This window comes from Otolemur garnettii, unplaced genomic scaffold (assembly GCF_000181295.1).
Source record: "Otolemur garnettii isolate 467f Iridium unplaced genomic scaffold, OtoGar3 scaffold00007, whole genome shotgun sequence".
In the NCBI taxonomy this organism is placed as follows: domain Eukaryota; kingdom Metazoa; phylum Chordata; class Mammalia; order Primates; family Galagidae; genus Otolemur; species Otolemur garnettii.
Genome location: NW_003852402.1, coordinates 16562177 through 16576938, shown reverse-complemented (window position 1 = coordinate 16576938; position 14762 = coordinate 16562177). Strand labels below are relative to the sequence as shown.

General features: G+C 40.0%; 2 protein-coding genes across 2 annotated transcripts in view; one reads left to right on the top strand and one right to left on the bottom strand.

The window, feature by feature from the left end:
• Positions 1–331, top strand: part of CUNH12orf45 (chromosome unknown C12orf45 homolog) — a 9100-nt gene extending 8769 nt beyond the window's left edge. Inside the window, exon 4 of the mRNA XM_003783287.3 lies at positions 99–331. Within this exon, the coding sequence (XP_003783335.1) occupies positions 99–308 (210 nt within the window). The 3' untranslated portion in view covers positions 309–331. The remainder of the gene's footprint in view (positions 1–98) is intronic.
• Positions 332–10473: 10142 nt separating this feature from the next.
• The window catches only part of ALDH1L2 (aldehyde dehydrogenase 1 family member L2), a 53550-nt gene continuing 49261 nt past the window's right edge, over positions 10474–14762 (bottom strand). Inside the window, exons 22-23 of the mRNA XM_003783286.2 lie at positions 12994–13193; positions 10474–10861 (exon numbers count right to left, since the gene is read on the bottom strand). Of these exons, the coding sequence (XP_003783334.1) occupies positions 10806–10861; positions 12994–13193 (256 nt within the window). The 3' untranslated portion in view covers positions 10474–10805. The remainder of the gene's footprint in view (positions 10862–12993; positions 13194–14762) is intronic.

The window sequence follows — 14762 nt, the reverse complement described above, 5'->3', positions numbered from 1 at the left end:
GGCGCCTTAGCCGGGTGAGCTATAGGCGCCGAGCCACTTTATTATAACTTTTTAGAGAACTATCCTGAAATGGGTTTTCTGCCTGATACTTTTTGCAGGATGTGGCCTTATTTGAGATGAATCAGTCAGATTCAAAAGAAGAGGACAGTTCAGAAGAGAGTTCAGAGAACACTTCGGAATCTGAAGATGAAGATGACAGCATCTCTCATGAAGTCACCGTAGACAACATTAAGCTTCCTAATTCTGATGGTGGAAAAGGCAAGATTGAAGTTTTGGACAGTCCGGCAAGTGAAAAAAAGAAGCAGTGAAATAAGTTATCTGAGAAGAAACAGGTGACATTTGCCTGTGAATTCTGTGAAAAAGAACATGGTTCACTGGCTGTTTAACATTTCAGGTATCTATGGTGCTTTTTATGTGTTAACAGAAAAACTTTAGATAAATTTAACAGCTTATTTGAGCAAAGAAGAATTTATGAGTCAGGCAGCACTTTAAACTGAAGGGGATTCAGAGGCCTCTGTTCTGCAGTGTGGACAGTGTTTTTATAGGCTGAGCATGGAAGGTAAAGTACAGAAATAACTTGATCGATTATAGCACATTGGCCTTATTTGGGGATGGTCTGATCACTTGGCTGCCTGTGATTGGCTGAAGCTCAGCAGTTTGTGTTTGGCTAAAACTCAGCTATTAAAAATACTCTCCCAAGTTAGGTTTTGGTGTGTTTATCTACTGAGTTAGGTGTTGCTAAGTAATGGCCTCCTGCTTATTTAATTTAGCAATTCCCCTCTTTTGGTCAACTCCTTGATCTTGAGAGATTGACCCACTCTCTGGGCATTGATGCCACTCTCTCTCACTAGCATTCTGGTTGTGTGCAATGAAGGCAGACATGTTGGGGTAAAGAATTTCTTGGTCTAGGACCTCTTAGTTGTGGTTTAAAATAAGGGGGAGGAGGTTCCTCTGGTCTTTGGTAATTACAATTGAGGAGACATAAGTCGTTAGCCTTTTGGTTATCTTCTTTCTCTAGAGTCTTTTCAAAATGTTCAGCTTTGACCATCAGTTTAATCATATCTATAACTTCTCATCCTGGTTTATGATTTTAATTAGGTTATAAGCTCAGGATGAACCGCATTTACAAATAGAGCCATTAGTGCTGTTTTAGGCCCTACAAGAACTATCTCTTCGTATATTTTGAGCCCATAATGTTTTACAGATACTGTTTCTCAACGGGCCCTATAATCTGAAACTAGTTCATCCTTCTTTTTTTTTTTTTCCTCCAACAGCGTATGAGGGACCAATTAGTTTTTTGTGGAAAAATCTGAGGAACTGAATTTAAAAAGTTGTCACCAATTTTTCTAACCTCCTTTTGCTTATTTGAGGAAGTTGGGGAAAAGTCTTTAATATGCTTATCAGGCGTTTCCCATTCTGTTGTTACTTTTCGTTTTCAAGCTTCACTACTCCCTGATATCATATGAGTACATTGGTTAGGGAGTCTTAGATTGTAAATTCCCACAAGTGTTCTAAATTCCTTAATAACCCATGTGAGGGTTTCCCCTTGGGCTAGAGAAGTCTTACCATGCTATAAACTCAGTTTTTTACCATGGAGTAAAGAAAAACAGCCTAGTTTTACTTAGTTTATTATGAAGTCAAATTTATTTGTTACCTTCAAAATGGGTTCAATGAAGGAGAAATCTTTGTAAGAGAAAAAGTGTTTTACAAAGAAAATAAAAGAATTACTTATGTTTGAACCTTGAACAATGTGGGTAATGGTCCCTGACCTCCTGTGGTAAACATCTTATATAAGTTTTGACTCCAGAAAAACGAATTACTGGTAGCTTACTCTTAACTGGAAGCCTTACTGATAACAAAACAATTAGTTAGCACTTATTTTGTGTATTACATGTATTATATACTGTATTTTTTCAATAAAAATACAGTGGGCTCTCAAAAATTAGTAAAAAATGACTAATATCTCAATAGTGGATAGGCCATCAGTCTTCATAAGAAAAACGGCTCAACCCCATTTATCAAAATAATGCAAATGAAATGAAGATTGGATTCTGTACCTACCAAATTGGCAGATAAAACAATAGCTGGTACTTGCTGAGCCTTTTCTTTGTGTGAGTCACTATTCTAAAAGTTACCTCCACTTATACCTGTGTAAAAGTTCATGGAGTTGTAAATATAACACTTGATGAATGTTACACCTTTATCAAAAAGTCGTTTTGTTTGTAAGTAGTTTGGCCTACAGTCTGTGGAGCACAATCATTATTGTGCGTTAGTTAGTTCAGCCCTTGCTTACGCTGATGCTTCCGTGTGCGTGATGGCAGCCGTTTGGAGGACAGTTTTGTTCCTCCTAGAATTACTGAAGTGTTCTCTTCAAACTTGCTGAGTATCATCTTTCCATATTCTGTGACAGTTATAAATTAGCAAATTAGGTGTAATTGTTTCTGAAGCAAAAATTTCAGTCTGAATGAATCTCCCATCTTTCCTATAGTATGTTAATTGTGTATCACATACACTTATTTTCAAAACCACCTTGCAGAGTAGTTTGTGTTGTTGGGCCTCTGTCCACTATTGTAAGAAAGTCAAGTAGAGTGTGAGTCCTCCTTTCACTGTATTCCCCTTAGTGCCTAGCATTGTGCCTTTCACTCAGATGCAATATACAATAAATGTTCATTAAATTGACTGTTTTTTTCTTGTCTTTGTGTTAATAAAGTAGTTCATTTTTTTTTCTTTTTCTTTTTGAGACAGAGTCTCACTGTGTCACCCTTGGTAGAGTATCATGGCATCACAGCTCACAGCAACCTCAAACTCTTGGGCTTAAGCAATTCTCTTGCCTCAGCCTCCCAAGTTGCTGGGACTACAGGCACCCACCACAATGCCCAGTTATTTTTTTGTTGTTGTTGCAGCTGTCATTGATATTTAGCTAGCCCGGTCTGGGTTCAAATCCACCAGCCTTGGTGCATGTGGCTGGCACTATAACCACTGTGCCTGGGTGCTGAACCTAAAGTAGTTCATCTTAAACATCAGTTTAAGGATATTGTGGTTTATTGACTTTTCCCAAAAGTTTAATGCTGAGGTCTCTGTGTTTGACCCCACCCCACCCCACCATCTGTTGAGGAAAACCCTCACCAAGATTGCTTTGGGAATGGTGAACCTAACCAGGGAAGCATGAGGAGAGACCTTACATGGGAAAGAAAGTACAATTTCAGTTAATGATGGACCACATATGTGATAATGGTCCCATAAGATTCTAATGCTGTATTTTTACTCTATGTTTTCTAATATGTCTAGAATGGATAAACAAATCCTTATAGTGTGTTACATTTGCCTACAGTATTCTGTGCAGTGACTTGGGGGTTGTTGCCTGGGGCAAATACCACATAGCCCAAGTGTGTGGTAGGTAGGCTATACCATGTAGGTACAGTGTCACACTCTATGCTGTTCATACAGTGACAGAATCACTAACTGCTTGACACATTTCTCAGAACGACCATAGTCATTAAGCGACACATGACTATTTCTCACTCCTAGAAAGGAGGCAGGTGAAGAGACAATTTCCTTCTTTTGGAAAAAAGGACTAGACACTCATGAGCAGATCTGGCTCTCGGAACTCCCGTCTTGTGGCCATGAATGGAGCCAGCTCTCCGTAAAGTCAGCACACCAGGGATAGTGGAGACAAGCAAGGGACAGTATCAAGCCACCGCATCAAATAACCCTGCAGTATTGTGGGGTTGCTTTTATGGCAGAATAAGTTCCCTTATTGTTAAAAAAAGACCATCACCTTATGAGACATTATGCCCACTTCACAGATGAGAAAACTGGCATAGATATACTAAGCAAATTCTTAAGGCTTCATGGTGCAAAGTAAGTGGTAGAACCAAATTCTAAGTCATTCAGCCACACCTTGCCATCACAGACCCTCCAGTTATTGCTATAAGCACAGGCTCTGAAGCTGTCTGGATCAAATCCTAGCCTAGCCATGTGTCTCCATTTTCAGTAAAGAGGGAATAACCAGACCTTCCTAACAGAATTTTTGTAATAAAATTACAAGTTAATAACTCATGAGCTTAGAACAGTGCTTTATAAATGGGAGGTATTACAATGCTGTAAGAATAATACACAATGGAGTCAATGATTTGGGGAAATTGTTGGTGAGATTATAGATTGTGTAGCCTGAATGTTGCTGTAAGGGTCTCACGGACGCGGAGAATAAGCACGCTTATTGAAATTGTGTTTTAAATAAAGGTGACCATCTGCTCACTCAGGCAAAATGGCGAGCTTCTTTATTTGCTCTTGGTTTATATAGGAAATTTTCGTACATGCGCACAATACAGCAATGACCTCATTGATCCATTTAAACATCATGTGACTACCTTGTGATTAGCTTCTGATAATCCACTCAACATACACCTTTTGGCATAACCTTTTCAACATAACCCAATTTGACATAACTTAATGGAGAACATGTTGTTAGCCATTACTTTTTTGTTCTTATCTGATGATGCCTCAGGCTATGGAGGAACAAGGTAGATTGTTGCCCTTGCTGGCCTTGCTGTTTGGAGGCTGTTACTTTGGATCTTTAAACAAGGCATAAAGAAACTTCTTGGGCATACAGGAATTTTTGTGCAAACTTCTGCTCCCATGTAGGCCTTAAGTCAGGGGGGTTTTGCTGGAAACTTTTATAAGGAATTTTCAGGCTAGACTTCTCAAAAGCCTTTCATGAGCCCAAGTTTCATCTGTGCCATTAGATACCTGTATGCATTGGGTAAATTCCTCTTCTCTTGAGGTCCCCGAGCACATTTCCATTCCTGGACCCATCAGCAAGTGACCTTTGTTACTTACCACAGATCAGGAAAGGTTACTGATGGGTATCTGGCCAGTTTTCCAAAGGGCTTTTTTTGGCCTTATAATGTCAACCATAATTCCATAATGCAGTAAATACTATTCCAGTGAAAGCCTTGGTCAGGTTAGGCTTGCAACCAACCTGGCCACATGGGATTCTGCCTCAGTTTCTTACAAGTATGCCTGCACAAAGTCTTTTCACTGCTCTCTCTCAAACAGCTTTTTTGCCCAGAGGCATATAGGCGTTTTGCCTATGCCTATAACTCAGGAACACTTCTAGGAAGTTACTTAAATTAGATAAGGCTTTGTTCAAAGTTTTATCTAAGATTTATTGTAAAGAAAGATGGAGACTTTACATCTTTTGTATTAACCTAGATAGAGTTGGAGATCATTGTCTTTATTAAAGTATCACAAGAATGGAAAAGCAAGTTACCTATGAACTCTATGAAGCCAGTAGATGAACTAATAACATGTCCACACAAGAGAACAGCTCAACTTAATTTAAGTAGTGGGGGAAGAGAGTCGGGGTTCAGTGGGCTCCCACGAAATGGGCACAATGTAAGGGTACATGGCACACTTCCTGGGTGAGGAGCTCGACTACAACAGGGACCTTACCTTACAAACATAAACATTGTAACCTATTCGTTTGTACCCTCCTATTAATCTGAAATATAAAGAAAAAGGATTATTGTGGCATTTAAAGGAGCAAAAACCAAATCTAAATGTCCAAGAATAGAGAACAAGTTGAATTAAAGCCACTGAAATATGTGGAAATGTATTTATTGCCATAGAAAAAGATGCTTGTGATACGTGAATTGAAAAAGGAGGTACAAAGTTACGTACAATATTCTACTAACTCTATAAACAAAGAGGTATATGTATTCATAGAAGAAACCCAGAACAGTCTCAGATGCCATGTGTGGGTTATTTCCGTGTGGAGAAATTAGATTCTTACCTTCCTGTTTTATGTATTTTTACATGATCAGGTATTGTTTAGTCATTTAAAAAAATCCAGTTGGGTATTATTTGTATTATGCCTGTAGTAAAAATAGTGATAATCCCCTACGTCTTAGCCGTCATCTTGCATACCCTCCTTCTAGCCCAGGTTTCCCTCAACAGCTTTGTCTTCTCAGAGGGCAGCTATGGAGAACTAAATTTGGCTCTTCACTCTGGCTCTAGCAGATAATATCCTTTCTTTCTTCTTCTTTTTTTTTTTCTTAAGAGACAAAGTCTCCTTATGTCATCCAAGGTGGGATCCAGTGGATATTTACAGGTATAACTTAAGGTAGCCTTGAATTCCTGAACTCCTGGGCTCAAGCAATCCTGTTGCCCCAGCCTCCCTAGTAGCAGGGACTACAGATGCACCCTACTGCCCCTGGCTGGATAATGTTCATTTTGCTCATTTAATTTTGCTAATTTATTTTTTTGAGATAGAGTCTTCACTTAGTAGCCCTGGGTAGAGCACCATGCATCATATCTCACGGCAACCTCAAACTCTTGGGCTTAAGCAATCCTCTTGTCTCAACCTCCTGAGTAGCTGGGACTACAGGTGCCTGCCACAATGCCTGGCTAACAGGCTAGTTGGTCTCAAACTGTTGAGCTCAAGCAGTCCACCCACCTTAGCCTTCAAGAGTGCTAGGATTACAGGCATGAGCCACTGCCCCCGGCTTAATTTTGCTAATTTATTTATTTGTGTATTTAGTTTGACAAAAAGAGTGTACCTACAAGGTACTACCCAGGACCTGATTTCAGCATTGGGAATAAAAACTATCTCAGCTTAGTTAAAACCACCAGCTTTATTGCTTGACTACCTGTTTAGCCTGTTATGATTTAGGCAGCTTTCTTAACCTCTTCATTTGAAAGAAAATACTTATTAAGCTCCTCCTGCATGTGAGGCATTGGAGAGACAGTATTGAACAAAACAAGCACCTGTTCACAAAGCTTTCGTTCTAGTGGGTATTGACTGATGATTAATACACTCCAGGCAGTGATAAAAGCTAAGAAAATAATGCAGGATAAGGAGAATAAAGAATTACAGGGCAGATATGTATTTTAGTAGTCTTCAGGGAATGTACCATATTTTGCCCTGTGTAATGCGCTCCCATGTATAATGTACACCCACATTTTGGGGCCAGACTTGCAAAAAGAAAAAAATCTTTTGTTTTAATTTTTTAAATCAAATTTTTATTTGCTTAAATTTAGGTACTTGTTTTTGTATTATGAAAAGGAGTTTTCATATTCTTTAACACATTATGGCACAAGAAATGTTATGTAACAAAAAATTACAAAACACAAGAACAGATACAAGGTACAAGAAATGTTATGTACCAGTAAGAAATAGTACTACCAATGTATAATGTGCCTCCTTATCTTTCCTTCATAAATTTGGCTAAGAAAGTGCACCTTACACACGGCAACATATGGTATCTCTAATAAGACGATACTTGAGCAGCCAGCTGTGGGGCTGTTTGGGGAAGAGTTTGAGGAAGAGGCAGTGGTGTGCTGGCCCTGGTTAGCACCTGTTCTGACTGTACCTCTTCCAACTCTGAGCTTAGGGAGGTCAAATTCAGCCTTGATGAGTATCTGCAAATGCTGGAAACGAGGTTCTTTTCCCCCAGAGAACCATTTGTTAAACATTTACCAGCAAAGAGGGACTGGTAAGTACAAGGGCCCTGAGGAGCTTGCTTGGCATGTTTAGGAACATCAAGGCACCCAGGATTGCTAGGGCGGAACAAGGGAGAAATTGATGTGGAGTTGAGGTTATAGGTAGCCAGGAGCAAGATCCAGAGGTTATGGTAGACAGGCTGGACTTTATTCTAAGTGAAACGTGTGGGCGCAGGGGGTGGGGCGCGTTAGAAGGTTTTGAGCAGAGCAGTGATACCATCTGACTTAAGCTTTGAACAGGACCACGTAAGGAGACCTCAGGAGTAATGCAGAGAAGAGGTGATGATGGCTTGGTAGTAGAGGAGGTAGTAGGAAGAGCACCTCAATTTCTCCATTTTTTTCAGATATCATAAAGATTAAAAAGCATTTTAAAAGCGCTAAGCGTAGTGTCTTCGTACAGGAGACCCTCAATAAATCATAACTATTGTATTATTATTGACAGAGTGCTAACCCTGGGGATGGGGAGGGGGTGCTCATATCTAGTTAGGAAGACAGATAATTTTAGTATCAAGTATTAAATGCTATGTTTGAGACAAGTGGGAGCACACAGGACAGTGACTTAGCCCAGCCAGTGGCAGGAAAAGCCAGGCAGGGCATTGGAGAGAAAGGCTGCTTTACCAAAGGTCTGAGGATGGGGAATTAGAAGGGATGTCAAACTGCTTAAAGAGTCCATGCCACCTCAATTCTGCAGATAATCAAATCACAGCTTTATCTTTCAGCTTAGCAAAATAATCAGTGCTCTGAAGGAATAGCAGTGATTTAATTATTCTGTGTGTTAGTTAAACCACCTACCAGGCTGTAGATTACTATGTTCTAATTCAAGTTCATGTAGTAAGTTGATGAATTCTGTAAAGACTTTGATTCTGATCGGCAGGCAGATATAAAAACTTTGAACTTTATAGAACTTGATATGGAGAAAAGAGTTTTTAATCTGGGGCTCAAGTATGACCTTTGGGATGTCTGTACATCCCTTGAAAATATTTTCAGGGGAGGTTCATAGCTTTTATCAGATTCTCAAAGAGGTTTGTATTCCAATGAAGATGAAAAACACTGCTACTGAGATTAATATTAGATGGCAAACTAAAATCAGAAGAACAGGGAAGTTTTTGTCTGCCCATTCTGTCATTAAAATAATTTGATAAAGTGATATGCTGAATCACATGAAATCAGTTAAAAACACTTCTTTTAAAAGCAATTATTTATGATAAGGCTTTTATTATTTTATTCAAATATAAACTATCATTTGGGGCCAATGCATATTCATTTGTGATGGTAAATAAGCTGTGCCACACTTTGATGGTAAATAAGCTTAGTATAATAAAAAATCCCTATAGGCCAGGCGGCACGTGTGGCTCAGTGAGTAGGGTGCTGGCCCCATATTCCGAGGGTGGCGGGTTCAAACCCAATAGCTGGGCGTTGTGGTGGGTGCCTGTAATCCCAGCTACTCGGAAGGCTGAGATAAGAGAATTGCCTAAGCCCAAGAGCTGGAGGTTGCTGTGAGCTGTGACACCACAGCACTCTACCGAGGGTGACAGAGTGAGACTGTTACCCTCCAAAAAAAAAATCCTTACAGGCAAAATTTGCTCCTTTTATCATCTTGGGATCAAACCTTGTATTCTTCCCTTTGAAAATGTCCTCCACCTCTGATTTTATTGTTTTTACTGTGGATCACTGTGATCACTGTTTATTGATTCTCTATAATATTGCAGAGTCATGTAATATTGCAGAGTCTCCAGAGTAACATTTACTCCCTGGGGCCTTCTTTAAAGCCAAAGAAATAGGAATCATTATTGAAATTATACTACAGGAGGCTTAATAAAAGCTAATTTCTCTGCCCATCTTCTGCAGTTCAGGAATTTGCCACCTTCTAGTCATCTATGGATGGTGATAATTTACCCACTTAATTACTTTTGTCTGACAGTGGGGAATTATGTGAGTACTGCATGGGTTGTTATATTTCCTATTTCTTAAGTGCTGACTATGATCCAAATGTACCTTGTTAAGTGCATTGAGTATACCATCTCATTGAATCTTGCAACACCTAATAGCATAGAGATTTTTATTCCCACTTTATAGATATCAAACACAGGCTCAGATATATTGCCCGAGATCACACAGGCAAAGAGCAGCAGAACAGGTAGGTAGAAAAATGGAAAGACACATGTCCTATGAAGGATGAGTACACGGCAGAAAGAAGCAGACTTCTTTTCCTCAGGCCACTGCCATTTTTACCCATCACTTGGCATTCTTCAGTACTGCTGTATCAGGCACTGTGCCAAAATAATGGATGAGAAAAGTGGTCTAGTAATTGATTCTTTAAAAGGGTTGTGGGAAACTAATTCATCTAGTTAATCAAACTATTCTTAAAACAGTGATGAAAGAAAACATTTAAATTTAATTGAGTACTTAACATAAGCAAAGCAAAACTAACGAGGTGCTTTACTTATATTATTGCATTGTATTCTCATAATAAGGGTCCTGAGGAAGGCATTACTATCCCTATTTTAAGCTGAGGCTCAAAGGAGTTGCATAAGTTTACCAAAGTCACACAGATAATAAGATGGTAAGATATGAACCAAGAGCTATTTACTTTCTACTATTTCATACTATAAAATTCACTTTTAAAAATGACTTACTAGAATTAAAAGTATGTGGAGTCCAAAGATCATGTCATTAAATTCTGTATACTCCTGAGAACATCAGATAGTATTTTGCACCCAGTAGGTCTTCAAGAAATGTTTATGGGTTGACCACCCATCACAGTGGGCTAAAAAATAGAAAATCAAAGGCACAATGATGTATCTTATTTCCAAATAGGAAAGGAAAAACTAACTTCATATTAGTTACAGGACATATTGTTCCTTGGAAACGGAATTATAGAAAGTCTTTTTAATCACCCTATATGTATGTACGGTTCAGAGGTTAAAACCTGTACATACCATACAAATGTTCCAATAAAAGCACCTTGCATATTATAAGTGCATGATTTTGACATTTTCAAGATGGACAACCACGAACAGTTTAGTCCTGGTAGAGAAAAAGCAGCTTGATATTTTAGAAATACGTATGATATACAGCATAGTCAAAACCCAACAACCGTAAGTCACTTGAAGGTACAAAGGGTGTATTAAAAAATATTCAGGCACGTGTGTAAATGCTTTGACATGTGGTCTGACCCTCTTCATGGTCCACGTGTGTACTTCTTGGCTCATGGCTGCTACCTTCTGTCCCAGCACTTCCAGGTCTCCAAGTGTGTCCAGAGTCAAGAAGTGGTGTCAAGGGTTCCTGGTGATGGTGTTGCTCTAATATTCCAGTGTCACTGTCTTGGTTTTGAGGTATTCATTTAGAGCTTCCTCACCTAGGAAAGAGAAAAGCAGTAGATGGACCTTGTTCAAAGGTGGATGTAATGTCATCAGACTTCTAGACATAGGTGTAGGTTGGTGTATAGGTCACTAAGCAAGGGGAATGTGGCCAAGGTCACTGCTTCTCAGACTTTGAAGTTCATAGGAAGCACCTGAAGACTGTTAAGCTGCTGATTCTTATTTAATTAAGTCCAACATAAGCCCTGAAGCTATGAGTTTCTAACTTTTGCTGGATGATGTTGATGTCAAGGGTGCATGGACTATACCTGGAGTAGTAAAGAGCCAGACCAGCTACCAGGCCTTCAAAGGACCAGAGAGTGTTGGGTGGCCAGCATTAACCCAAACCCTTTCTCCTATATTTCCCTGCTTGATGACAAACTTCACCTTCTCCCTTCGTCACCTATGCTGAACAGAAGTGACCAGGATACTTACTGTCCTTCCAATTATATTAAATGCAGCAGACTGAACACAGGAAAGAAAGTCTGAGATCATTTGATTTAATCTTATTTTAAAGATGGGGAAAATGCAGTTTATATTGTATGTTAGAAACACAGAGGACCATGTTTAGGCCAAAAAATATATAGGTTTGCCTTTGTTCACCCATCACAGTGGGTTATTTTGAGCTAGCACAATCATCCATCTCTATGGTGGTTAAAGGGCAATGACTATGCTGGTGAAACTAATGAGTATGTAGTTCTGGAAGCTGAACTAAAACAAAGGCTGTCAGCCATGTCCCCACATTAGAATCATCCAAGGAGCTTTCAATAGTGTTGATCCCAGATCACACCAATTAGATCAGTATTTCTTTAGTGTTTAAAGCAGCAGTTCTCAACCTTTGGGTCACGACCCCTTTGGACTGTATTAAAGGTTCATGGCATTAGGAAGGTTGAGAACCACTGCTTTAAAGCTTCTGGGTGATTCTAATCCAATGTGCAGCTAAAGCTGGGAACCACTGAGCTAAGTGGTTTTCACATTTGGGGAGGAAGAAACTGTTACGCAAAACCTGTAGTACTTTATAGTAAAACAAGCAAAGCGGTTCAATTACACTCTACCAAAAGACAAGTGAAATGGGGATGCCTCACTTTCTAATAACAATTTCCCTGAGAAAGCCTCCCCACTGTTTTGGATCCATGGATGAAAGCCAAATTAAAGACATGGAAAAGAAAAATCATTTACCCTCACCCAGTGGAATTTAAAAGGAGAACTACTTTTATTGCTGCAAATATATCGCCAAAAGTCATCAAGAAAGAGGAGAAAACGTGAATCAAACTTGTAATATATCAGGCTGTAATTTCAGTAAATTGCAGACATTTCAGTTTTTGAAACAGCATGGCAGACTGACTATGAGGAGTAGGACGTGGGCTCCACAAACAGACCACCTGGCTTTGAATTCTCTCCGCCAGTACTTGTTGGCTGTGTGACTTTGGGCTACTCACTCAATTTCTCTGAGCCCCATTTTTCTGTTCTGTACAATAAGATAATAGTGGTACCTATCTCTAGATAGCACCTAAAGCTAGTGTGAGGATTGCTTGTGCCTATATGGGTTCAGTAGAATAGGGCTTGGCACATATTTAGCATTCAAAGTACACTATTGCTTGAAAGGTGTTAGTGTCACTGCAGACAGAGAATTACGTTTCTGGCTTTTTATAAACTCTAAATCTCATTCCCCAGACTCCCAACAAACCTTGCCAGGTGTAGTGTTGACTCTGAAAGACTGCCAGGCAGTTCAGAGACAGGATTTATTCCTGGAGCTAGTTGTTACTGCCCTCCACCCCTTTTCCTTTCTTGGTTCCATTTAGTGCCATGAAAGCTAAACCAAGTTCATGGTGAATGTCAGATTAAAAAAAAAAAAGGATGAATTTTAGCTAAAACATATTGTCAGAGTTACTTCTCCCTTTCAACATTCATCTTTTAAAAAGAAACATCTTTCCACATAATTTGTATGCTTTTCTGTATGTATGTTATATTCAATTAAAATGTTTAACATTTAAAAAAAAATAGTGCCTTTGTAAGCCCAGATCTAACTGCCATGTAGGAAATGCCCTTCAAAACAATATTCAAGTGTTACATGAGACATAGAGCAGATGTGGCCACCAAGGGAATGCGCAGGAGAAAAGTAAAGCCATACCTAAGTCTTTCCCGAAGCCAGATTGTTTAACTCCACCAAATGGGGCCGCCACGTCCGTCTTGTTGTACGTGTTAATGAAAACAGTTCCAGCTTCTAGTTTTTCACTCATATACATGGCTTTGTTTATGTCTTTTGTAAAAACCCCTGAGGCCAAGCCATACTCTGTATTATTTGCTCGCTGCAGTACTCCATCCACATCCCTACAAGATGTTTTTAGGGAGACATAAAACTTCATTAAATGTAAAGCGAGGGACTCTCATTTTATGTTCTATAATTTTTCACTTCTACGCTAGAACCAGAAAAACATGACAGCCACCAGTTTAAGTTTTCATAAATAAAACATTTCAAGCTTATACCAAAAGAAATAGTACAGGCTTGGCACCTGTGGCTCAAGGGGCTAAGGTGCCAGCCACATACACCTGAGCTGGCAGGTTTGAATCCAGCCTCGGCCCACCAAACTATGACGGCTGCAACCAAAAAATAGCTGGGTGTTGTGGTGGGCGCCTGTAGTCCCAGCTACTTGGGAGGTGGAGGCAAGAGAATTACTTAAGCCTAGGAATTGGAGGTTGCTGTGAGCTGTGATGCCATAGCACTCTATCCAGGGCAACAGCTTGAGGCTCTGTCTCCAAAAAAAAAAAAAAGAAAGAAAGAAAGAAAGAAGTAGTACAATTCTAATATTGTATTTTTCTTTTCTTCTCTTTTCTTTTTTTGAGGCAGAGTTTCACTTTGTCACCCTGGACAGAGTGCTGTGGCATCATAGCTCATAGCAACCTCAAACTCCTGGGCTGAAGTGATCCTCTGGCCTCAGCCTCCCAAGTAACTGGGACTACAGTTGCCCACCACAACACCCAACTATGTTTAGAGATGGAGTCTCACTGTTGCTCAGACTGGTCTCAAACTCCTGAGCTCAAGCAGTCCACCTGCCTCAGCCTCCCAGAGTGCTAGGATTACAGGGGTGAGCTACCACACCCAGCCACTCTTACACTGCTTGATACATTGCACATGGACTGGACTAGAGGCAGAAAGATAGCCTTGTGCCCTTTCTTGTTGAGGACTGTCGTGATGCCATAGCTCCAAAGCACCTGGTCTACATCTACAAAAACAATAAGCATAATGCTGACAGTGGCAGATACTTATTTATTTTTATTATATATATATTTTTTATTTTTAGGCAAAGTCTTAAGCTGTCACCCTTGGTAGAGTGTCATATTGTCAAAGCTCACAGCAATCTCAAACTCTTACACTTAAGGGAGTCTTTTGCCTCAGCCTCCCAAGTTGCTGGGACTACAGGTGCCCGCCACAACACCCGGCTATTTTTTTGTTTTTGCAGTTGTCATTGTTGTTTATCTGGCCCAGGCTGGGTTCCAACCTGCCAGCCTCAGTGTATGTGGCTGGTGCCCCTGAGGTATGGTGCCACCAATACTTGGCTTGTTTAATCTTCAGAATAACCTAAGAAAGGGACATAGCTTCATAAATTAAGAAACTAATGCGCAGAGTGGTTAAGCAGCTGGCCCAAGCTCACAGAGGCAGTGAGGTGAGGAGGCAGTGCCTACTCTGACCCACTACACCATCCTACCTTTGGCCCCCTGTGAGTTAACTGCCCAAATGTTTGTCTGTGACCCCCATTAGATGGTAAGCCCCTTGAGGACAAGGACTATGATTTATCCACATTCAGATCCCCCATCCTGGCTTCTAATATCTGCATGTTTAACACCAAGACCATCCTGGGGGCAAATTTATGATGAGAAACAGGCAATAACAGGAGTCCT